General features: G+C 40.6%; 1 protein-coding gene across 2 annotated transcripts; it reads right to left on the reverse strand.

Moving 5' to 3' along the window:
• Window positions 1–376: 376 nt before the first annotated feature.
• Window positions 377–25831, reverse strand: fam228a (family with sequence similarity 228 member A). 2 transcript variants are annotated; one of them, XM_052024862.1, is made up of 8 exons: window positions 25521–25831; window positions 19984–20124; window positions 10857–10934; window positions 8300–8482; window positions 8140–8220; window positions 5921–6009; window positions 5398–5543; window positions 377–2604 (listed from the first exon to the last, which is right to left on the reverse strand). In XM_052024862.1, the coding sequence occupies exons 1-6, from the start codon at window positions 25590–25592 to the stop codon at window positions 5986–5988; spliced, it is 579 nt and encodes a 192-aa protein (XP_051880822.1). In that variant the 5' UTR covers window positions 25593–25831; the 3' UTR covers window positions 377–2604; window positions 5398–5543; window positions 5921–5985. The 2 variants fall into 2 exon arrangements, with proteins under 2 accessions (XP_051880822.1, XP_051880821.1); XM_052024861.1 differs by having other exon boundaries at window positions 25476–25668.
• Window positions 25832–25959: the final 128 nt, after the last annotated feature.

Raw genomic sequence — 25959 nt, forward strand, 5'->3', positions numbered from 1 at the left:
CATTTTGCTTTTTGGAAATAATAGAAATACAACAGTTTCTTTCTTTAGGTGAGAAGATGATTGGTACAAAACCAATTCCAGAACTTGAACTATCAAGGTTGGTATACCAGTAGACAGAGACAGACAGAGTTATTCTTTTAGCTAGGGAATATTTGCTTCAATTATTCAGTCAAAGATTAAAGATTCCAGTGCTTTCCTCTACGAGTGTTCACATATTCTTCCACAGTCACCTTTAGCATTTAAAACAGGCAACAATACTACTTGGCACATGAAAATAATTTGAGCTATTTGTTTCTTTTGGTTTGGGTTATAAAGAGGATGCCAGATTAACAGTACACTTACTTTTACTTTCCATTAAGTGACAAGTGACATTTTTGAGTATGTCTTTATTTCCAGATAATGAAACAAGAATTGTGTGAAACATTAACAAGTGGTCTGACAAAAGTATTAATATAGTATATAGTAAATAATAATAGGCTGTCAAGCAATTTACAAATATTTGGATTTAATTGCACTTAATAGAACATTTTTGTACAGTCAAATGGAAAATGCATAGCGTTAACAACAGATAATAATATAAAACTCTTGGTTTTCAAATCACCCTGTTTTTGCTCCATCTCTAACCTCCAGCAGCCCTATAAACTTTTCATTCTTCCAATTCTACTCACACAAGAACAGATTATTTTTGGTTTGTTTATAACAAGGGGAAGGGGAGCTAGTTAGGTTTGAGTGTGAGAGCTGAAGAGGGAGCAGAAGTGAGAAAGGGGAAGAGTCAAGAAGTGAGAGATAAGAGGGAGGGAAAGAGGTGTGAGATGCCAGCACTCACTCACACTTCCTCCCCCTCCACATTCTCTCCTTCTATCCCCATGCCCTTCCAGCCTCTATCTCAAACTTTTCCTGTTTCTTCCTCTTCCCCACCCTCGTCTCTCCTCTTTTTAATCATGGATGCTTGCATGCACGCACACGTATGTTCATACTGTCCCACAGTCGAGTGGAAGCAAGAGTCAAATCTGCCATCAGTGATCCTGGAATTTTGTGGGTGGGGCAGCAGGAAAGAGGATTGGGCCAGGCTCAAAATCAGGAGCTCCCCCACGAACCATCCCCAACATCAGAGTTGATCAGGCTCAAGAGCAGGAAGGTTAAACTCTGAGGCAATGTGCCAGCTTAAAAGTAAACAGTGAACTCCAGTGTGAAACTTTTTATATTAAGACTTCAGATTTTCATTAATGCATAGGCTTAATTGTAAACTTAATGTTAATCTGAAATCACATTAATGGCTATTGATTAACTGCCCTAGTAAACAGCAGTCTCTAATCCTACTCTAAATTTTGGTATAAAATAAATCACAAGAATCCCAGGTAAACTTCTAGGTAAGTAACTCGAGGAGCAAAATCAGATTCTTATAATTTGTGCTTTACAATAACATTAAGCTTTTTGACATCAGTTAAGTAGCTCATTGGTTCACACTTATTTTTAACAATGACAGCTATAAGATATTCTGACTTTTCATCATATTTTCTTGCATTCAGGGTCAATGGTCAGTTCAGTAACAGAACTCCCACTTACAATTAGTGTGCACTTTTTGCTCCAAACCTTGGGAAATAGTTACAAAATCCAATGAACGTAACAATGCTTACTCTGAAATCCCACCAGTGGGATATCAAATATTACCATGTGATTCTCCTTGCCAAAAGCACTGAAGAGTTACACTGTCACAATGTTTGACCCTGAATCAATATACTTCCTCCAAACATCAGGGATAAATTTCTTGGCCAGTTCCAGTAAACTTTAAAATGAAATTCCCACTTTATGCCCCAGACTGAAATTAAAAGTCATCTGGGCCCATGTAATGTTTAAACTGTCTCCTTTCCATTCTTCCTTGTACTTCTGCAAACCACCTGAAGAAAACTCAGTCATATTCTCACTTTGCACACGAGGCTAATAGCAAATTACATGGCCTCACCAATAACCCCTCCAAGTTATAACCAAAGTAGAGCAGTTCATTTTAGGTTTGCAATGAATGCATCTCTTACGGACATTATGTTCTAGTTAGAAAAAGTAAACCTTCATTGCCCTCTACCACCTTCTCCCTGCCTCAAATGTACATTTAAGGTTTTAAATCCCCAAAGTCATGAATTCTGGTCAACCAATTACATGTAGCTTTTTCAGTTTTTGTTTAAATTCCCCACTATTCATACTTCTAGATTTTCATACAAGTAAACATTGGCACATAAATAATAGCACTTGTGACATTTTCTTTTTTTCTGCTGTCACATTTTGGCAATTAAGTACTTCTGTTTATAAGTTAAAGATACGATGTGAGCAGCTAAAAACAATAATTGTATTTTAAGTGATGTCATTTTATTACTTAGTTTTAGGGATGGTTGTCATACAAGGTGGTTTAGGACAATTTTCAAGAACTGAACTGAACCTCAATTGTTGAATGAATGAATCTGGAAGATTTGCATCTGTATGCCAGGGTAGATATTAGAATGGCCATTCATATATGAATCTTGGAAAAACTTCTTACATATTTGCATCTGCCTCAGCAAAAGCGGATGAACTTGTGTCTAGATTCTAGTGGTTTCTGAAATTATGCGTTTCCTTTGTATAAATAAAATAAAAGTCAATGTTAAAAAAATCCATTGTACAGAATTACAATTCTAAATTGGTTTAAACAATTATTCATTTATAAAATTAAACAATTAAATCTTCAATTTTGAAGTTTGTAATAGCCTGCATTTGTATGACACTGAGCAAGAGATTTTAAATGGTGACCCAAAACATGGCCAGAGGTGGGTGGTTAAGGTCCGTGGAATCACTGCCACTGCACAGAAGACAGCAATTTGGCCTCTCATGATCATGCTGTCAACTTGGTAGGGCTGTCCAATTAATGTCAATATATTGTCTCCATTTTCTAGGATAGGCTCTTGCTCCTGGAAGAGATTCTAATTCATTAAACATACCCCTAACAGTCAGAAAGGTCTACCGGGAAGCTGTACATTTTCTAGCTTGAGTCATGTTTTTTTTTGCACACACTCACAAAGCTGAGTAACCAAACATTTTGACCATGAACATCCAACTTTTCTGCTGCCTATGCTCATTCATATCCTGCAGATGCAAATTAAAAAATATGGTTTCCCTCTGGATCAGAACAAAAGAGTACTGAATCTCAGAATGAGGAGGAAGAGAGAGAAGGGGAAGAGAGATAGAAGGGTAAAAATAAGAGGGGGGGGGGGGGGGGAGGGAAAGAGGAAAGAAATATGCAACCAGACTCAAACCATACACTGAGCATGCGATGGGCAGCAGGGCAGTGTCTCATGAATGGTTTTCGTAAGTCTGAACACTTATTTATAAATTGCAAATATGCTTAAGTATCAAAACACATCTCTTAATTATACAAGTTACAATTGCAAATCAAATGGCCATATGGTCAACATTTCAGATCAGGAACGAGAATATAGAGGGATCCAAAACATCAGTTATTTCTTTGCCTCTACAGATGTTGCTTGACCCACTGAGTACCTCCAACAGTTTGTTTTTTGCTCCAGATTCCACCATCTGCAGTCTCTTATGTCTCCAAACAAAAGGCTAGAATTGGAGAATCATATAATCTTGGTAATACAGCTGAAGAAGATTGCAGAGTGAAATACCAGGGGAAAACAAGGCCAAAAGAGTTGAACATTTTAAATGGAAGTATTCGTAGACAGGAGTGATGTCATCAAACTTGGTGCTTTAAGATACAGGCAGTAGGGTGTTGGGAATGATTTTAAGATTAAGAAAGATAAATTTAGGAATCCAACTAGAATAGCTTGGAAATAATTGAACAGAGATAACTAAAACAAGTGAGGATTTAAGTATATATGGGCTGAGGCAAGGCAGAAACACAGCAGAGATGGAAATGATAAGTGGAAAGAAATTGTGTGTGTTATAGTAATAATGCCAAATTGCAGAGATACTAATTCAGTTATTTCCTTTGGTTCTGACTGGTGACAAAGCTGGAACTGGGCAAGATCATTTCCATTCAGCTGGACAATACAGAAGGATAACATACATATTTCTAACAAAAAAAATCTTTGTCCAGCCTACACCAACTTTTTTTTAAAGAGACATGAGACTGCTGATGCTGGAATCTGGAGTAAAAAAACAAGCTGCTGGAGGAACTCAGGTCAGGCAGCATCTGTGAAGGCAGAGGGATAGTCAATGTTTTGGGTCAAATCCTGATGCAGGGTCTCTTGATCCAAAATGTTGACCATCCTTCTGCCTCCACACGTTGCCTGATGTTCAGAGTTCCTCCAACAGTTTGTTTTTTCACATTAACTTTTTACCTTCGTACTAAAGTTGCTAATTTTGCTGGATGCACAGGAGGTAAAATGTTGACTGATTGTCTACTCTAATGTAAACCTAAACAATGAGTTTTTAATAAAACCTTTTAATGGTAAGGACATCAAAAGCCTCAAATAATACCTGCACCAAATTGAGATGTATTCACTTTCCAGCTGGGATCTCTCGATGGTACACACATAAAAGAAACTTATTTGCTATTTTTTCCCTAACCATGGCCATTGTGGTTGAATGTAACACTCTTAATTCTGCACAGTTTCCCTGATGTGTAAAATTTAAAGAATGACCTTGCATACAAATGATGAGATGCACTGGATGTTCTTGTCATCTACGAACCACACATTCCCCCAAAATGCATTTGTGAACTGTAGTCACTTTTGTAGCATTTGACAGCCAATTTGGTCACAAAGTCACAGCATCAGCAATGTGATTAAGAATCAGGTAATTGCTTTCATTGTGTTAATTGACAGTTTGTTGAATACATTTTCTATTTAATTAACTTTGAAATTATAAACTATAATTAACTATGAAAGTATGGTAAAAGTGTATATTTTCCATTGCTACTTCACATACCAAAACTCATGTATTTATTTAAGCCTATGGCAGCACAATAAATGTGATATAAAAAAAAACACCTTTAGCCTGATAGCTTGGAACTTGAAGAATACAGACAATTGTCATCGGATTTATTTACTGCATAACAAATGTGAATATTAGAAAAATATTTTAAACTCACATCTGCTTGATCAGTAATTGGGTAATTTAATTACGTTTCCATCTCTTTGTCACTTAATAAGAGATTTTCATTTTTTTTTAATTGTTACAGTGAAAAGAAAATGAATATTCAGGGAAAATATTTTAAATGTTTTCCTTCCATGGAATAGACAGCTTTGTTTTTTTTTAAATGAAATTTCAAACAACTAGTATTAATTTTAATTGCTTAACCTTTGGACAAGTTAAAGGTTGCCTTCAAAATCACGAGCTGTCAAGTTCAATTAATTCTACCACTGTATTGAGGGGCAAAATGACAGTGTATTGCAAAATGTTCACTACCTGCTTCTTTGTCGGACATCACTTTCAATATAGCTTAATGGTACACGAAGCCAGGCAATGCAGTCAATATTATGGCGACCCAATGGATATAGAGGTAATTGCGGGCGGGAAAAATTCTTTACTTTGTTTCAAAGAGTAAACTTCACCTGCATTAGGATTAAGGTAGAGGCAAAAGTTCAGTACTTAAATGGCAATAGAGACTAAAGAAAATGTTCTACTGATTATTGTTAATATATAAAGAACAAAGACTTTTGAACTTTTATTTTCAACCCCTACTCATTGGTCACCCACAAAGTCCAGTCCCTGAGGGGTGTCATGCATCAACGTTGCACTCAACATTTCACACTATCACTTCATTACAATCAATACATGGGCAACCAAGTACCACAATATCACCACTCCACAATTCTTGTGATTCTCTGTAATTTCCTTGCAGATTTTCTACTTTATCTCCCTCTGATACACCAGTAGTATGGTAGTTAAGCAAAAAAGTGCACTCCAACCAAATGCATTGCACCGATACCTTCTTGGCACTGCTGTATAGCACTATCTTCCTCACTCTTGCTTCGACTCTGCAACAGCAGAGGATCATTGAGAGTTGAAAGTCCTTGTCTATAGAAAGAGTAAAATTATTACAGGAGTACAGCACTCAACATTTTCAATAGTCAAGCAATTACGAAATTGTGTTTTTAATCACTTTGCTGAATAATATTTTTGAATAGTCCCATTGAAAATGCATTGTATTTCTAAATTCTAATGATAAATTTTAAGATTTTCACTTTTCTGTCAATTACCTCAAACTGTTCTATTTATGTCTGTCTCAATCCTAACTGAAAATTTAAAATGTGGTAATTCTACTATCGAGGTGTTCTTCTACTCTCAAATCTACCTCTTCTTGTTTATTACATACTACATCGTTCCATTCCCATTTGGATCCATCTCAATGTGGTGAGTGCGAAAGTAGACATATATGTTCTGTAAATCGATTCCCTTTTCTACGATTGCCTCTTTCTGGTGGTTTATTGAGGTTATTTGAAGTCCCTGATAATTATCCTATACCAATCTCACAGATTTGCGGGTGTGATGGGTCCCTTCTAATATTTTTAACTTGAAGTTTTGAATTCTGTATATATCTTACAGCTAGTTGCATCTTTTTTTCTTTGCCTTTAACTAGTACAGTTAAATTACCTCCCCTCCAACTTGCCCAAATATGTTATACCTGGCAATACTTAATTGCAAATCCCATTTGCTACATACAGAACACTCCCCCATTACAGGGGAGTTGCATTCCTAGAAAGCAGTCTATATCATGATTTTCCATAGCACAAACCCTTAAAACTTGGCAAAATTTGTTGTTTCTTTTGCATGTGTTTATTTAGTCATTTTTTTCTCACTTAAGTTGCAGAAGAGCAAGTTTTTATAGTGTATCTCAAATTTTTTGCTAGTGATTTCTGAATTCCATGAGGTGAATTTCTGTTAATCTGAGCTGATACAACATGGGAGTACACTGTATATTGTATCCTGCAATATCTGGGTCTTCCCTACAAGCATTTCTGATATCACTCCCCTTCACCCTTAATACGTGTCAAAAATATATTCACATTTTTCCATCTGCAAAACTTTACTTCTAGTGTTGTTGTGTCAATTTTCTGAATACAATCCATATTGCAGTTTAAAACTGAAGACAGTATCATTGGATCCTCTCTTCAGCATCAATGCTTCTTTGTTAACCAACTCCTTGGCCTAAAACTCCCATGCTCCAATTACAGATATCATGCACAATTTAAGTTAAGGATGAGTTACAGTATTCCGCATACATTGGCCTAATTCTTCACACCATTTAACCTCTATCCCTGCTCTTGAGTTTAATTTCTTCCAAGAAATAGTGTATAATAATTTTTAAAGTGTTAAAATCTTTCTTTACCAAGCCCCAAGACCTATTTTTCTTTCCAATTTTCATTTTAAGAAGCACCCCCAACCCCCACCCTTGCTTCAGCAATGGCCTGATTACCAATTTATCTTTCTTGCTAGCTCAGTTCAATTGACAACAATCTCCTCTAAATCCAAAGGCTATGGGTTCAGGTCCATTCCAGAATCTGGAGCACAAAAACCTAAGCTGACATTTCAGTGTAATACTAACCAGTACTATTCACAGAATTCTGACTCGGATATGTAATTCTGATTTGGTCCCTTTGTCATAACTGCTTAAGAATCCTGGAATTACCAATCTAACAGGTTAGTAGCAACAATACCACTGTCATCATCAAACACATTGCAAGAAATTTTTTTAAACAGAACATGCGCATGAAGGGAAAAAACATCACATCAGGTTTCAACACAAAGCAACACAAGATAAATATCTGGCTGTGTGGTACCCGTTGAAATAGCCCGAATTCCCTGAATCTACTTATATTACAATAACACATGGCTAAAAAGCAATGAATACCACGCAAAAATCCTCAATATTAATATCAATTGGGAAATATGCACAGATAAAATATTTATGCAAATTAAATATATAGTAACGATTAGTTTAAAACCCTAAACTATTCCAGTCAGTGAAATCTATTAGGCTACATTAAAGCACAATTCATAGCATTTATCAGCAAACCATTCAGTAGAAAGGGTAATTAGGAATATCTATATATCACTTTCTGATAAATAAATAGAAAGAAAACATAGCTATACAATGATGTAGTAATCGGATCAAAAACCAAATGCTGTATAATTTTAAGACTATACCTTAAAGGTATGAGGTTTGCACAGGTGAGGGACAAATGGATTGAAGTCATCGGCATTATAATTTTCCAAAAATACAGGCTCCTAGTAAAAGAAAAAGCTTAATATACACATGGATGGAAGGTTATTATGAAAATAAATCACTATTGTTGCCAAATAGTACCTTTTTATTGCAGTAATCTAAGTATTGTAAAATTGAAGCTCGCCTTCTTTCAAATGACTGGTTTAATATTGATCGGAGTTTCCACTGCAGTGGTTGATAGACACACTCATTCCATTTCTTGTATAATAGCTCTTTCTTTCGCAGGTTTAGCATATCCTTGTAGGCCAAATATTTATCCAACTCCTAATGAATGTGATGGAAAAATGCTTACAAAAGAATTAATAATGTCAGTACTCTGAATAAACAAATATTATATTAATAATGGCATGAAGCATGCAACACACCCAAATTTAAATTTCTTGAGAAGTATCAACATTATTACATTTACCCATCTTTGATTCACAACTCAAAAATATATTGATCCTACTTTCAAAAATTTCCATTCGGCCTTCTGAGAAAAAACATCATGGCTTTGCATCCTGTTACTTAGTTTTAGCAATTCAGTTTCTATTACCATGGCAGATGAAATTTAACCCTGGTGCATTTTGGGGAGGACTAATAAGGCTAAGATGTAGACAAGGAAATAGTAGAATAATATTGAGGAACAGAGGTGTACACGTCCAAGGAACCATGAAAGTGGCAGCACAGGTAGATAAGGTGGTGAAGATGACATCAGGGACATCTGCCTTCATTAGGCTGGGCATAGGTTATGGTACAATTTTATAAAACATAGGTTAAACCACGGCTGGAGTACTGTGTACATTTCTGATTGAACACTATAAGATGGATGTGTTTGGACTGGAGTACAGAGGAGATTCACAAGCACGTTGCCCAGGGTGGAACATCTCGGTTATGAGGAGAGACTAGATAGGCTCAGTTTGTTTTCCTTGGAGCAGAGGAGGCTGATGCAGGTCAGAAATAGAATCAGATTTATCATCACTGACATCTGACGTGAAATTTGTTATTTTGTATCAGTAGTACAGTGCAAGGACAAAAAATCTATAAATTACAAAAATAGATAATTAGTGCAAAAAAAAAGGAATAATGAGATGGTGTTCATGGATCATTCAAAAATCTGATGGTGGAGGGGAAGAAGCTATTCCAAAATTGTTGACTGTGGGTCCTCAGGCTCCTGTACCTCCTCCCTGATGGTAGTAAGGAGAAGAGGTGATATCCCAGATGGTGAGGGTCCTTAATGATGGATGCCGACTTCTTGAGGCACCGCCTCTTGAAAATGTCATTGATGATGGGGAGGGTTGTGCCCATGATGGAGCTGGCTGAGTCTAAAACCCCCTGCAGCCTCTTGCTATCCTGTGCATTGGAGCCTCCATACCAGGCTGTGATGCAACCAGTCAGAATGGATGCTCTCCACCGTACATCCATAGAAATTTGTCAGTGTCTTTGGTGACATACCAAATCTCCTCAAACTCCTAACAAAGTGGAACTGCTGGCATGCCATCTTCATGATTGCATCAAATTAGGAGGGGCATAGATAAGGTAGATAGTAGGAAGCTTTTCCCTATAGCAGTAGTATCTAAAACTAGAGGGCACAGGTTCAGGGGAAGAGCAGATATGATGAAAAACTTATTCACCTAGTGGGTGGTTAGAATCTGGAATCTACTGTCCAAGCAGGTGGTGGAGGCAAGTATTTTCACGACATTTTAGAAGTAGCTAGACAAGCATTTGAATCACCAAGATATAGAAGGCTGTGGACTGAGTTTTGATAAATTAGTATAGATGGGTATTTGATTCTGGCATGGACATAGTGGGCCAAAGGGCCTGTGGTTATACTATACAACTCTATGGCTCTGAAATTACAAATTATTCAACTCATAAAAAAACACAAAAATAAAGCATTAAACTACTGTAAAACTCCAATTATCTATTGTCTGACTATTCAGAAGTCCTGATTCTAGGATGGCTCATCAGGTGACATTTGTCACGTTCCCTTCCTACTCACAGGAGTTCCAGCCCATGCACCCTCTCCACTTACCTGGTTACTTGGAAAGTGTATTAAAATATTGCATAAAAGTGAATTAAAAGCATTGAGGTATTATTAGAAATAACATCCAATAGACTAAAAATCTAGCACCACCAAAGTCCCAAGTGTGCCACATTATCAAAGTTTTACTTAAATAAATAGTAATTTACTTTCCCCTTTACTTCCTAATCCATAGCTCTACGATCTACCTTCACATCAATGTGGTTTCAGTTCTGCATTGGGCTTAATTTGGTGCAGGGACCCAACAGGCAATTCCCCAATCTAGAGCAAAGGAAATCACTTCAAGACAGGGCTCCATCACTCTACATGTAGTTCAACACAGGAGGAAACAAAAATTTCAATGTAAGAAAATTGAGACATTGCCACTCAAATGCCTAAATGTTCAGAACCCCACATGCTTTAGCTGGTGAGATGCAACCCAATATGCAGTTCCAAAGGTCTAAGGTTCAAGTGGAAGTCCTGCTACTGCCTGACAGTAGGAAAGCGATAAAATAAAGAGTACAGCAAGCATATATCAAGAATACTGCAGTTGTAATTGACAACTTTAATTGTACTTTTCTTTTATTTATTGCTTGCCAATGAGCAAGTAATATAAAGCAAAAAGGTTGATCTAACCTTCACAAAGCTTTCTTGTGTGTCATATATAGGCTGGCAAAGAGCATGAACTTCACTGGATTCCAGAACTGCTTTGGCCTGCAAAACAGAGATTTAAAACTTCTGTAGATTGGTTACCCTGATTTAAACATTCAACACTTCTACAATTAACTTCAACTGCAACATCTCTATAAAAAATTAGAAAGATCAGTCTCAGGGCCCAATACAAACTGAAGACTGTTTTATTTCCAACTACAAAAGGAAGATGGTTGAATGCTATCAACTGCCCCTTCTCTAATTAAATTTACTCAGTTTAGGTTTGCTACAACCAGTTAGAACCAGACCTCATTACTGTCATCTTCCAAAATATGGTCAAAGGAAATGAATCGCAAGTGATGTGAGAGCAACTGGCACCATTGAACTTACTGTGTCACCAAACAGCTGTGAAAAATGTAAGTTATTGGGAATTGGGGAAACAATCTCCAGTACTGAAGTCATACCTACCACAAAAGATGGCTCTGCCTGTTAAGAGCTAATCCTCTCACCCAGAAAACATTGCTGCAAAATTGTCTCAAGATTGAGGACAGCACAGTGGCACAGCTGGTAGAGCTGCTATCTCACAGCTCCAGCAGTCTGGGTTCAATCCTGACCGCTGGTGCTACCTGTGTGGAGTTTGCACGTCTATCCTGTGATCACGTGGGTTTCCCCCAGGATGCTCCAGTTTCCTCTCACATTCCAAAGATATGCAGTTGGTAGGTTGATTGGCCACTGTAAAGTGTCCCTAGTGAGAAGATGAGTAGGAAGGTTGATGGAAATGTACAGATAATAAACCGTTGCTTAATGATCGGCATGGACTCAGAGGGCTGAACGGCCTGCTTCTGTGTAGTACGAGTTTATCTCCTCATAGGAGGATACTCCCATACCAAGAATTGATCTGGTGAATTTACAATGCACTCTAAGTATATATTTCCTTACATAAATATGCCAGACCTGTACAGAAATATTCTAGGTCCAACACCACAAGGCTCTATAAATTGCAGTATGATGTCTTTACTTGCATATTCAAATCCTGTTGCAATAAAGGCCAGCATTCCATTTGCATTCCTTATTGTGTGCTGTACCCTACATGTTAACTTTCAATGATTTGTGTATGACCACCAGGTCCCTCTGAACACAAAAACCTTTTAGTCTCCCACCATTCAAAAAATACTCTGCCTTTCTATTTTTTCCCCACCAAAGTAGAGAACCTCACATTTTTTCACTATATGTTCTATCCTCCAAGTTCTTGCTCATAGAAATTAGGCTGTCTATTCCCCGTTGAAGACTCTCTGCATCTTCATCACAACCCACACTACCAACCAGCATAGTATCATCAGCAAACTTTAATACGTTGTATTTGGTCCCCTCATCCAAATCAATACAGATTGTGAACAACCGGAGCTTCTGCGGAACCCAATGAGTTGCACACTCCCAACCTGAAATAACCCACTTATTCTTATTCTGTTTTTCATCTATTAACCAGTCTTCAGAATCAGAATGAGAATGAGTCCGGATGAGTAAATCACCCCCAACCTCACATGCTCTAATTGTGTTGCACCATATCAAAGGATTTCTGATGGGAGTCCTGAAATTATGAGGGGCAATACTTTTAATTCACCATATTCACTGATTCTCCCTCATCTATTTTGCTAATTAAAATGCAAAAAAAATTAAGATTTGTCAAACTTGATTTTCCTCTCATAAATTCATGTTGAATCTGCCCAATTTTATTATTTTCTAGATGCCCAGATATCATCTCTTTAATAATAGATTTTAGCATTTTTCCCCAACTATTTACATGAAATTAACTGGACTGGATTTCCCAGTTTTCTCTCTCCCTCCTTTGCTTATAGTTTGATTACATTTGGAACCATTTTAGAATCTACGACATTTTAGTCCATCCATGTCCATGATCTCCATAGACACCACCTTCACAACCTTCAGATACAGGTCATCATGTCCTGGAAATTTATCAGCTTTCAGTCCTATTACAGGTCAACCCCAGATTACATCAGGATTCCGTTCCTGTGAAAAGTTTGTAACCCAAATAGTTCCCAAGTTGGAAAGACAGCTGCAAACTAACTTCCCAGGCAGCCAAAGATGCCTGCAACCCCACGAGAACTGGCAAATCCATCTTGCCAGTCTCCCAAATGCTCATTCATATGTAAAGGCTGTATACAAAGTTAGGTGCTTGTAAGCTGGGGAGAACTTGTACTTTCACCAAAAGCATTTTTTTTTTAAAATTGATGTTAATTTCTTCCAGCTCCTCATTCACTCTAGACCTGTTGTCCTCCCTTATTCCATGAGGTTTCCTGTCTCTTTACCCAAGACAGACACAAAATATTTGTTTAACTTTTCTGCTATTTGCTTATTCACCAATATAATACTTCCTGTCTTTGCCTATTCACATTAGCCTATGCTAATCTCTTTTTTATATATGTTTACAGTCTGTTTTTTTTAATGTTCCTCACTAGATTATTACAGAATATAGAACAGTACAGCACAGGAACAGGCCCTTCTGCCCACGATGTTGGGCCAAACTAATTAAACGTCTAATTAAATGATTCCCTTCTACCTGCACAACGTCCATGTCCCTCCATTCTCTGCACATTTATGTGCCTATCTAAGTGCCTCTTAAACACATCTATTGTACTTGCTTCCACTACCACCCTTGGCAGAGCATTCCAGGCACCCACCACTCTGTATATAAAAAATGCCCTGCACATCTCCTTTTGAACTTGCCCCCTCTCACCTTAAATGCATGCCCTCTAGAATTTCACCCCTGGAAAAAAGATACCAGTTGTATAGAAACCTCTATCAGGTCTCCAGAGCAAAAAAAAGTTTATCCAACCTCTCCTTATAGCACATGTCCTCTAATCCATGCAGCATCCTGGTAAACCTCTTCTGCATCTTCTCCAAAGCCTCCACATCCTTCCTCTAATAGGGCGACCAGAATTGAATGCAATACTCCAGATGCAGCCTAACCAGAGTTTTATAAAGTTGACACATAACTTCCTGATTCTTGAACTCAATGCCTTGACTAATAAAGGCAAGCATGCCATATGCCTCCTTTACCACCCTACAACCTATGCAGCCATTATATTGTACTTCCTCTTCTCTTATGAATTTCCTGGTCTTCCTTTGCTGAAATTTGAAACTTGCCCACATTAGCCTCACCACTCTTCCTGTAACAGGAGAACTATTCCTGCTAGATTATTTACCTTAATGCAATATATGTTTGCCATAAACAATGTACTAGTTTGTTAAAAATTAAAGTTGTTCATTTACTGTCATACCTTGAAAGTGTAGCGGTTGCTACCGCGGAATAAAACAAGACTCTACTCGGAGGATTGCCAAACAGAACTGGTTTATTTTCCCGCCTTGTGCGGGCCCTTTAAGGGAGAAAAACTCCCGCCCAAAAAACCAGCAATGACGTAAGTCCTACGTCATCAGGACTTTCCCGCGCGCGGGTTCTCCCCGTCGCTCGGAAAGACGAGGCCCGCCGCCATCTTGGGCCTCGTCGCTCCGACGCCGCGCGACCCGACTGCCGAGCCAGTTCGCCCGACTAGACGGTGAGTCGCCACACAACCCCCCCCCAGAACCGGCGAGACAGTCCCCAAGGTCCGTGGACTGTGCCAGCTGCCGCTTAGGGGGGCGGCCTCTGCGTCGTGGCGTGGCAACCTCGACAGGCTGTTGCAGATCCAAATGGGCCGGTTTGAGGCGGTCCGCCGTGAAAACCTGTTCCCTGCCTCCAATGTCCAAAATAAAAGTGGATCCGTTATTCCGTATGACTCGGAACGGTCCCTCATATGGTCGTTGCAATGGTGCCCGAGGTGTGCCCCTGCGAACGAAAAAACAAAAAAAAAAAAAAAAAAAAATGAAAAAAAAAAAAAAAAAAAAAAAAAAAAAGAAAAAAACTTACAGTCCCGTAGTTCCTTGGGCTGGCAGGATGGGGCTTGACCGTGCCATGAGGCGGGAATCGGGGCCAAGGCGCCGAGCTTCTCGCGCAGTCTTTGTAGAACTGCTGGGGGTTGTTCCCCTTGGTCCTGAAGGGCAGGTATGAAATCCCCGGGGACAACTAGTGGCGCCCCGTATACAAGCTCAGCTGACGAAGTGCGGAGGTCGTCTTTGGGGGCAGTGCGTATGCCGAGCAGGACCCAAGGCAGCTCGTCAACCCAGTTAGGACCCTTCAGGCGGGCCATCAAGGCCGATTTTAGATGGCGGTGAAAACGTTCCACCAACCCGTTTGATTGAGGATGGTAGGCCGTGGTGGTGTGCAGCTGCGTCCCTAGCAGGTTCGCTAATGCAGCCCAGAGACTGGAAGTGAATTGGGTGCCTCTGTCTGAAGTGATGTGGGCCGGAACGCCAAAACGTGAGACCCAAGTTGTGAGCAGCGCTCGGGCGCAGGAATCGGTTGTGATGTCAGTCAGGGGGTTGCCTCAGGCCACCTCGTGAACCGGTCCACGATGGTAAGGAGGTACCGGGCTCCTCTTGAAACCGGCAGAGGGCCCACGAGGTCGACGTGTATGTGGTCGAACCTCCTACGGGTAGGCTCGAACTGCTGTGGTGGGACCTTGGTGTGTTGCTGGATTTTTGACGTCTGGCAGTGCAGACAAGTCCTGGCCCACTCACTGACCTGTTTGCGCAGGCCATGCCAGACAAACTTGCTGGCGACCAGTCGGACAGTAGATCTGATGGATGGGTGCGCCAACCCATGTACCGAGTCAAAAACGCGTCTCCGCCAGGCTGCAGGGACAATAGGGCGGGGCTGACCAGTCGCAACGTCGCAAAGTAGGGTCCGCTGACCTGGACCAACCAAGAAATCTCGGAGCTGCAGACCCGAGACTGCGGTTCTGTAGCTGGGCAGTTCGTCGTCGGCTTGCTGTGCGTCAGCCAGGGCCGTGTAGTCGACACCCAAGGATAGGTTGTGGATGGTTGGTCTGGAAAGTGCATCAGCAACGACATTATCCTTTCCGGAGACATGTTGGATGTCAGTTGTGAACTCGGAAATGTAGGATAAATGTCTCTGCTGATGAGCTGACCAGGGATCGGAGACTTTGGAGAAGGCAAAGGACAGAGGCTTATGATCGGTGAAAGCGGTGAAAGGCCTGCCTTCTAGAAAGTATCGGAAATGCCGGACCGCCAGATACAGCGCTAGAAGTTCCCGATCAAAAGCGCTGTACTTCAGTTCGGGCGGTCTAAGGTGTTTGCTGAAAAATGCCAAGGGTTGCCAGCGGCCTTCGAGTAGCTGTTCCAGTACCCCACCCACCGCGGTGTTGGACGCGTCTACCGTGAGGGCAGTCGGGACGTCAGTCCTAGGGTGTACCAGCATCGTGGCGTCTGCCAGGGCGTCTTTGGCCTTAACGAAAGCAGCCGCAGCCTCGTCAGTCCAGGTGATGTCCTTGCCCTTACCAGCCAGCAGCGAGAACAGAGGGCGCATGATACGGGCTGCTGCAGGGATGAAACGATGGTAAAAGTTGACCATCCCAAGGAATTCCTGTAGGCCTTTGACTGTGTCGGGGCGGGCAAAATGGCGGATAGCATCCACCTTGGCGGGTAGGGGTGTTGCCCCATCGCTGGTGATTTTGTGGCCGAGGAAATCGATAGAGTCAAGTCCGAATTGGCACTTGGACGGGTTAATCGTGAGGCCGAAATCACGGAGGCGGGAATACAGCTGGCGGAGGTGGGAAAGGTGTTCCTGGCGGTTACGGCTCAAACCGGCCCATTTGGATCTGCAACAGCCTGTCGAGGTTGCCATGCCACGACGCAGAGGCCGCCCCCCTAAGCGGCAGCTGGCACAGCTCACGGACCTTGGGGACTGTCTCGCCGCTTCTGGGGGGTTGTGTGGCGACTCACCGTCTAGTCGGGCGAACCGGCTCGGCAGTCGGGTCACGCGGCGTCGGAGCGACGAGGCCCAAGATGGCGGCGGGCCTCGTCGCTCCGACGCCGCGCGACCCGACTGCCGAGCCGGTTCGCCCGACTAGACGGTGAGTCGCCACAAAAGGTAGTTTCCCAATCTATCACAGTCAATTCACATTTCATACATGTGTTATGCTTTGATTACATTTAAGATCCCAATTTCATATTGAATTAAATTACAATCAATCTTTGTATAAAATGTTATTATACTACTAGCATTCTTTTATATGGCCTTTTATCTACCAGATGATTAATTAAATCTCTCTCATTGTGGCAACTAGATATTGAATATCCTGTTCTCCAACTGGTTCCTCAACAGGTTGATCTAGAAACCATCACATATAAACACCTTGAATTTGCCCTCCATACTATTACTGCTAAATTGGTTTGCCCTCCATACTATTACTGCTAAATTGGTTTGCCCATTCAAATTTGCTGAATAAATTCCCCATGATTATTATATTAACCTTATTACATCCTGATTTACGCTATGCTCCACATTACTACTACTATACAAGGGCTTATTGACAACGCATTAATGTTTTCTGTCCTTTGTTGTCCCTTAGTTCTACCCAAACTAAATTCTATTTCCTGATTTTTCAAGCTATGACCCTATCTCTCTACTACCTTTATCCTATCCTTTATTATCAGAGCACCTTTCCACCATTTCCATTTTGCCCATTTCTTCAATTCCCAGCTTTAGTCATTTTGCAATATTGATTATGAATCAGTTAATACAAATTATATTTTATGAATAAAATTATATTTTGTAATACAATTTTGATACAAATTTACTTTCATAAAAATATAAAGCGTATAAAATATCAGATTATACACATTTGTTCTATTTGTGCTATTAATCTATCTAGTTAAGCCTAAACTTCTGTTTTCTACCAACTCTCTTTACTCTGAATTGGAGATACACCCTCATCTCCTCCCTGACAAACTCTGATTATCAATACCCTGTTTGCTGCTATGCTCTTTCATCATGTCCTTTCCATTTACCTTTCTAAATTTCTCCTCACCAGAATCTTCCTACCCCTACTTTTCCCCTCCTCTCTCCAAAGCCCATCTTAAATTAAGCCATTCCCAACAGAACAGCTCCCTCTTTACCAAGGCTGCTGTAAATTCCCATCGAACTGAAAGCCATTTCACTCTTATCAACATAGGTCAGCAAGAAGTAGGTTAGCGGATGAAGAGTACATCACACAAAATACAAATTAAGCCTCAAGTTTAGTGGAGGTTGGAACAAGTATCTTGGAATAGTTAGTTCTAAAGATAACAAGATCATTGTTGAAGTTTTCATTAGCTGCTGAGGGATTCAGCAGCAGATGAACTGAGGCATGGTTGAGTAAGACAATGTTACACAAGCAGAAAAGAATGCTTTAATGGTGATACATATACACCACCTGAAACTCATCTTGGGGTCAGATGATGCCAAGGTTGTGGAACATCTTGTTCAGATTCAGACAGATAACAGGGAGATAGATGGATGAAGTGGCTGAAAAATGGTGATGAGGGCAATTGCAATGACTCTGTTGTTCCAATATTTGGTTGAAAGAAATCTCTGCTCATTAAGAACTGTGCTTCAAACAAAGAGCTAAGTACGTGGAGTCAAATAAGGTTGAGTTGTGTATCATCAGAATTAATGTGGAACATGATGCAATGTTTGCAGATGTTGTTGCAAAAATATCTGGGAGCCAAGATATTTGGACGCCAAAGCAGTCCTACATAACATTCAAGCTAGATTTAATAAGTGTCAAGCAAGATTTGTGCCACAGAGCTGCCCAACAGTAGCCATCTCCAACAAGATATTCAGGCCATCTTCCCAGGACACTGAATCTCCTATAAAATAACCTAGGAGTTAACATAGCCCAGAAACTCACTAGACATAAATATTGTGATTGCAAGATCAGGTGGATGGCCAAAGATTCTGTGACAACTAACTCATCACCTTATTCCACAAATTCCTTCCACTATCTACGAGTCTAGCATATGATGGAATATTTGCCACTTGCCTATACAAGTACAACTCCAACAGATTTCAATACCACCAAGGTTCAAAAAGGTCATTTGATTGGCATCCCATTCTTCTTATTAAACCTTCACTCCCTCCAACACAGTATCAATGCAGTGTGTATTATCTGCCCTTTATCTCCTGTAATGGTCAGCAGGCACATGGGAACACCACAGAATTCCAGGTTCTCCTCTAAGTCACACACCATCCTAACCATTTCTTCACAGTCATTGGGTCAAAATCCTAGAAACTCCCTTGAAAAGTCCTTCTACATGGCTTGCACGGTTCGTGAAGGCAGGCCACCACAACTTTATTAACGGTAGTTAAAGATAACAAATAAACACTGACCATTCCTGTGATATCCACATCATGAATTTAGAAAAAGTCATAGGAATTTGTTATATAGCAAAATAATAATGTAACCAGACACTGCTTTAACAAGATTGTGACAACTTGAGAACAGCATTTCATTTAGAATCACTTTATTGGTTTTGTGATGAAGCACTTTGGGTTGTGTTTGCTACTTTAATGGCACTAAATGATAGTGATAGTGTGCATTCATTTTTACAAACCGTGCACTCGTGGAAAATGTACTATAATTATGATTTTAATTCAACTGACATGCCTCACTAATGCAACATATTTCAAACTGCCTTAGAGCTAGAAAGGTAGATGACAAATGCATTTCAACATCAAAGAGATGAACATTACTGAAATACTAGAAAAAAATAAAAATGCTGATATCCTCAAGAAATATTAGTTCTACTAACTAATTATGCAATTTTCATGCTCTACAAAGCCCAATCCTCCCAGCAGGTCCAAAACCATACACAGCAGTGGAAAGTAGGTGAATAGCCTAATGCCTATCACTACATAAAGCTCTTGGTCTTCCAGCAAAATTATGACCAAAGAGCTACTTCTACTGAAGCCAGTGCACTGATAAACTCTCTCATATACATTGCAACCATTTGTAATTCAGTTCTTGCAAATGGAGCCTGGAATGTGACAAATGGAATACAGAATCTGATCAACCCAGTTGCCATAAGACAAAATCTCTGATTTATTGGCTAATATCCTAACATGGTTGCTTTTAGTGTGCATCCAGAAACTTCATCAGCCATGCAATCACATTACTGGTCACTATTATTAACAAAAGTAAAAATATTACTGTACCTGGAGATGAGTAAAATACTTCTTTGAGAGCCAGTTCACACATTGCTGTTCTTTTGATGTACTGTGACATTTTTCTGGACTCTGTATTCTTGCACATTTTTGGGATAAAGGAGATTTCATTGGACATATGGCAGTGTCGACCTTCAAAATAAAGAAAATTCTCTAAAGTTAACATAAATTTAAGAAAAAGTGACCTGACAGTGTTGATTAGGGATGTTTATGGTTTGAGTCAAGCCTTATATCCAGTTTCTGATTGCATCGTTCATGAGAAAACAAAACACATACATTCAAGTAGTAATCACATTATTCTGAGCTTGCTCACTAATGCATTGTGTGTTTTTAGGTTGTGTACCAAAGGCTCATTCACCATTTAACAGCTTGGTAAGAACAAGTCACCTTTTCACAAGGTGGCGCCGGAACATGGCGACTCGTTGCAAGCTGCTCTCTGTAGATCTACTCATTACTTCTACTATAATCATTCTACTCTTTTAAATTTAAATTCTATGTCTCTAGGAATACAGTTTACTCTGTATTCTGTTATTGTTTTACCCTGTACTACCTCAATGCACTGTGTAATGAATTGATCTGTATGAATGGTATGCAAGACAAGTTTTTCACTGTACCTCAGTGCAAGTGACAATTTACATCAGACAACATCTATGAAGAGTTAACATTTCAGGTCAATGACCATCATCTGAACTAGAAAAATGAGAAAACTAGTATGTTTTAAGATGCAGAGATCAGAGGGCGAACAGAACAAAGGGAATATCTGTGATAGACTGGAGATCAAGATTGTTTTCAGTGTCTTATAAGAGAGGGGAATGAATGCTGGTTAGTCACAATTGATCTGTCTGAAGGATTGTAGATCAAGAAAGATGAATAAGGGCAGCTGGAGAGTGTTTAAAAAAAATGCCAGAATTGAGAGATGCAGAACACAACAGTTGCTGAAATATTGCAATAAAAAAAGAATGTTAATAATATGTAACAGATCAGTAACATCCATAGTGAAATAAATCTGAGTTAATGTTAAGGTGGATGACTTTATATCAGAACTGATGAGTTGTGAGACAAAAAGAAAAACTGATTATGTGAAATTATTGACTTCAGTATTGAGTCCTGAGGGCTGCAACATGCCGAGTCTGAAGACGATGTGCCAGCATCAAAGCTTATATTGGACGTTGTTGGAACAGTGTAAGAGGCTGGTGAGAGGGAGGCCAGAGTAGGAGTGGGATGGAGAATTAAAGTTAAAGGTGATTGGAAGCTCAGAATCACCCTGGATGGTGAGAAAGGATGAAGCAAAAGCATCGGTGTTACTTGTCCTGCAGCTCATGGGAAACTGCTATGAGATGGGGAGTGGTTGGTGGAGATGAAAAAGAGAACCATGGAGTTATGGCATGAACAGTCCCTTCAGAATTTTGAATGGGGAGGGGAGAAGAAGATGTGTCTGCTGGTGGAACCTTGTTTAAGGTGGATGTTGATTGGATGTTTCCTCATCAGAAAATCAAGAACTAGGGGTCACTGTTTAAAAATTAGAGGTCATTCATTTAGGGTTAGGGCTGGGTCAAAAGAGGTGAAATTGTTTCTCCAGAGGATCATGACTATTTGGTATTCTCTTCTTCAAAGAGAGATGGAAACAATGATTGAATATTTTTAAGGCAAAGGTAGATAAATACTTGATAAGAAAGGGATGAAAGGTTCCTTTGGGTAAAAAGGTATGCAAAGCAGAGGGTACATTCAGATCAGCTATGGTTAAGTGGCAGAGCAAGCTTGAGGAGCCAAGTGGCCAACTCCTGCTCCTAATTCATATGTCAGCAAGTTTGATGACAATACTGGGATTGATATTTAATGAGTGGAGTGCTGTAAGTTCAGAGGGGACTGCTGCAAGTTTAAAGTACAGATGATACAAAAATTAAGCCTGACAATGTCATGTTGGCAGTTATCAATGAATAGATCTACAGAGGGCAAGAGGCAAGTAGGAAAAATATCTTTGTTCCAACACAGTGTGATAAAAGATGAAGTGGAACTGCATATCAGGATAGTTTTTAGAATCATAGAGCAATTCAGCACAGATACAGGCCCTTTGGCCCAATAAGTCCAGGCCAACCACAGTGCCCACCCAGTTAGTCCAATTTCTTGCTTTCGGCCCATATCCCTCTAAACCCCACCCCTCCAAGTACCTATCCAAGTGCCTCTTAAATGATACTATTGTACCTGCTTCAACCATGTCCCCTGGCAGCTCGTTCCATATACTCACCACCCTCTGTGTGGAAAAAGTTGCCCCTCAAGACCCTTTTAAATCTTTTCCCTCTCACTCTAAATCTATGCCCCCTAGCTTTGGACTCCCCTGCCCTGGGAAAAGACTGTTACCATTCACCTTATCTTGGCCCTCATAATTTTAAACATTTCTATAAGGTTGCCCCTCATTGTCCTATGTTCCAAGGAATAAAAACCTAGCCTGGCCAACCTCTCCCTATAACTCAGGCCCTCTAGTCCTGGCAACATCCTTGTAAATCCTTTTTTGCACTCTTTCTAGTTTAACAACATCTTTCCTATAACAGGGTTTGCAAAGCCATACACAGTACTCCGAGTGTGGCCTCACCAACAACTGCAACATAATGTTCCAACTCCTATACTCAATGCCCTGACTGATGAAGGCTACCATGCTAAACACCATTTTCACCACCATCTACCTGTGATGCTGCTTTCAACAAACTATGCACTTGTAATCCTAGGTCCTTCTGTTCCATTAAACTTCATAGTGCCCTACCATTCATGGTATAAGTCCTACACTGGTTTGACTTTCAAAAATGCATCACCTCACACTTATCTTTATTGAAATCCATTTGCCACTCCTTGGCCCACTTCCCTAACTGATCAAGATCCCCCTACAATCGACAATAACCTTCTTCACTGTCAACAACACCTCCTAATTTTGTGTCACCTGCAAACTTACTGATCAAGCCTTGTGCAGTCACATCCAAATCATTTATATAAATAACGAATAACAAGGGTCCCAACATAGAACCCTGCAGCACACCACTAGTCACTGGCTCCATTCCAAGAAACAGCCTTCAACCACCACTCTCTGATTCCTACCTCTGAACCAATTTTGAATCCACCTAACTAGATCTCCCTAGATTCCATGGGACCTAACCTTCCAGGCTTGCTAAAGTCCAAATAGACAACATCCACTACTCTTCCCTCATCTACCTTTTTGGTTACCTCTTCAAAAAAACTCAAGGGCCTCCGCAATTTTCCCTCTAGCCTCCCAAAGTCCAAAGATGCACTTAGTCAGGCCCTAGGGATTTATCCATTTTAATGCACTGTAAGGCTGTGGATACCTCCTTTCTGTTAATATTAATTTCTTCCAAAACATCTCCACTAGTTTCCCTTATCTCTTGAGCAACGATTCTACCTTTTAGATAGAATGATTTGGTGCTGTTGCAGAGAAAAATCAAGAGTATGTGTTAGCACATGGTATTAATACATCAAACATCTTAGAACCTTGGGAGTATAATAAACATAAATGGTTTGGAATTAGACTAGATTTGGAATTAAAGATCTAATCCAATATATGCAAGTTAACTAAAGGCAATAAAGCTGAGGTGTAAATGCACCCAAAGGCATTTTTTGCTTCTGTTTAACCCATTTGCAGAGCCCCATGCAACAAGATCTCTCTCACCTCTGCCTCAGCATTCCCCTTTCGAGGAAGGAACAGGCTGATAGGAGACGGAAGGCAAACACTTAGTCTGTACAACAAACACTGAACCTGGTCAAAGCAGCACGCAAAACATTCCCCCCCCCCCCCCCCCCAATGGTAAACACAAACAAAATAAATACTAATCCTCAAGTGTACTGTACAACAAAGATTGACTATGTGGCATTTGGATTGTATACATTAATACCAACTCTCAGGATCCTTCATTTGAGATAAAATTCATGAGTATTTAGAAATATGATTCATAAGCATAGACTGCAGTACAGAAAGAGAACAGAATGTTTTTAAGTGGCAAACTGGCTAGATACATGAAACATGGATTTTCAAAAGACTTTTGCACTGACACTATGTAGTTACAACAGTTGTCAGTATAACAATTTAGTTTAAAATGCAAGCACAGTGATAGAATCTGTTGCTAATCAAATTAATGTTAGTAAACATCAAGCTTTTAAGGCTTCAGATTGAGATAATAATATCCAAAACTCTGAGATTTTACAATACAATGTGCAATGTTGTGTAGCAGAGTTAGGCAGGAGGCAGTTTCATTTTAGGAGAATGCAGATAAATTATGGATCAGATGGCCAAATTCGATGGAGTTTTAACGGAAAAATCAATAGCAAAAGATATGCAGTGAATTTCAAGTCTCTGCATTTTAAAAAATAAGACATGGCATGGAAGGCATTAAGAATTAAGACAATGTTAGAGGAAATATGACAACAAACAGTGTGTTGATCAAATTACAAAAATCAATGGTTTTCATTAAAATTGGAAGTATGTTGAAAACTCCATTAGATTCTAAGTTTTATAAATAGGGTCTAATAATAAAAGCATTGTAGAATGCTGCTCTAACCACAAAACTTTGGAGCTTTAGGTTGCTAACAATTTTACGGCAGAGAATGGACAAGATCTTAGAAGTGGGGGCTCAATCTGGCTTCGGAGTGAAGTGGGGAGACTCGGGATTTACACCATCCCAAGCCGGAGTCGGTGCCAAACACTTCACACCGCAATGTAACTACGGTGTAATTATCCCTAACGTTTGCAACGCTGAGGTTGTCCTGACACTGGAACAATTATCCTGACATCACAAACACATAATCTGGACGGAAGGTAACATTCGGTATTTAGCCACATCTGCTTAAAAAAATACAAAAAGAAATCCCACATCAACCCATGGTCTTTGCACCCTCGCTGGCAACACTAGTCCGGTGACCACTTTTCTCCCCGATTTGAGCACCGCTAACCATGCCTGGATCTTCGAGCTTGAGCCCCTAACTCGGCTGCTGGAGAGTTCACTCCCGGTAGGTAACCCGCGCCAGCTCAAAGTTTAACACCCAGACAATCTGTTAGCAGTGAGCCCGGGGCTGGGGGCAGATATGGAGAGGCAAGGGAGGTGCCGTTCATGTAAACGTCCAGGGCGAGGCGGAAATTACCGCGCACTTGAGCTGGAAGGACCTAGAATAATGGTGAATCTACCTCGTTTTGTGGGCTAGTTTCCCCTCTTTTCACAATTGTTATGCTTTTCCCCCATCCTGTTCTTCCCTGCAGAACATCCTGCAGGAAAAAAACATTTATCTTTCCTGCAGGCTTTAAATGGCATACTGTACAAGTATATTGCGGGTTGGGGGGGGGGCACATGGTTCATGACACAGTAATAGCGTTTCACCGGCTCGTTTCGGGACGTTTAATCTGACTTATTTCCTTAATATAAACATAGAGACGAGGTGGCCGTCACCTCGGGGCGTTCGGCACGCAGAGGGAGACATTCAATGACAACCTGTAGTTCTTTAGGAGCCCCCCATCCCGCCGCCGCCGCACTCACAGCTCCCGAGTGCTCCCTCTCAAACGACCCGTGGATGGTGATCCGCCCCGCGCCGCCCTTCCTCGAGCCCATGGTCGGCAGCTGCCGGCGGCGCGCGGGGAAGGGTGGGGCCAACCGCCAACCGCTCCTTGGATCGTTCGCCCGCTCACTCGGCAAGGGGGGGGGGGGGGGGGGGGGTGACAGCGGACCGAGCGTCCGGCTCAGTGCCGACGTCCCACCCGCTTCAATGGTAACGCCGTGGCGTGTCTCCCCATCGTGCGGTGGTGATTTAATTTTAAATGTGAACTGAGTTCTTCTGCCCAAGGGCACCTTTTAACAATATGTCAAGTGGTTCCGTTTCTATGGCGACGCAGTCACATCGGCCACGCTCTTATGATTGATAGTTGTCCTGGCCAATCAAAACTAAAAAGAGCGTCGACGACTGTTAGGCTGTGGTGAT

The sequence above is a fragment of the Pristis pectinata genome, chromosome 10, assembly GCF_009764475.1.
Source record: "Pristis pectinata isolate sPriPec2 chromosome 10, sPriPec2.1.pri, whole genome shotgun sequence".
NCBI lineage: Eukaryota > Metazoa > Chordata > Chondrichthyes > Rhinopristiformes > Pristidae > Pristis > Pristis pectinata.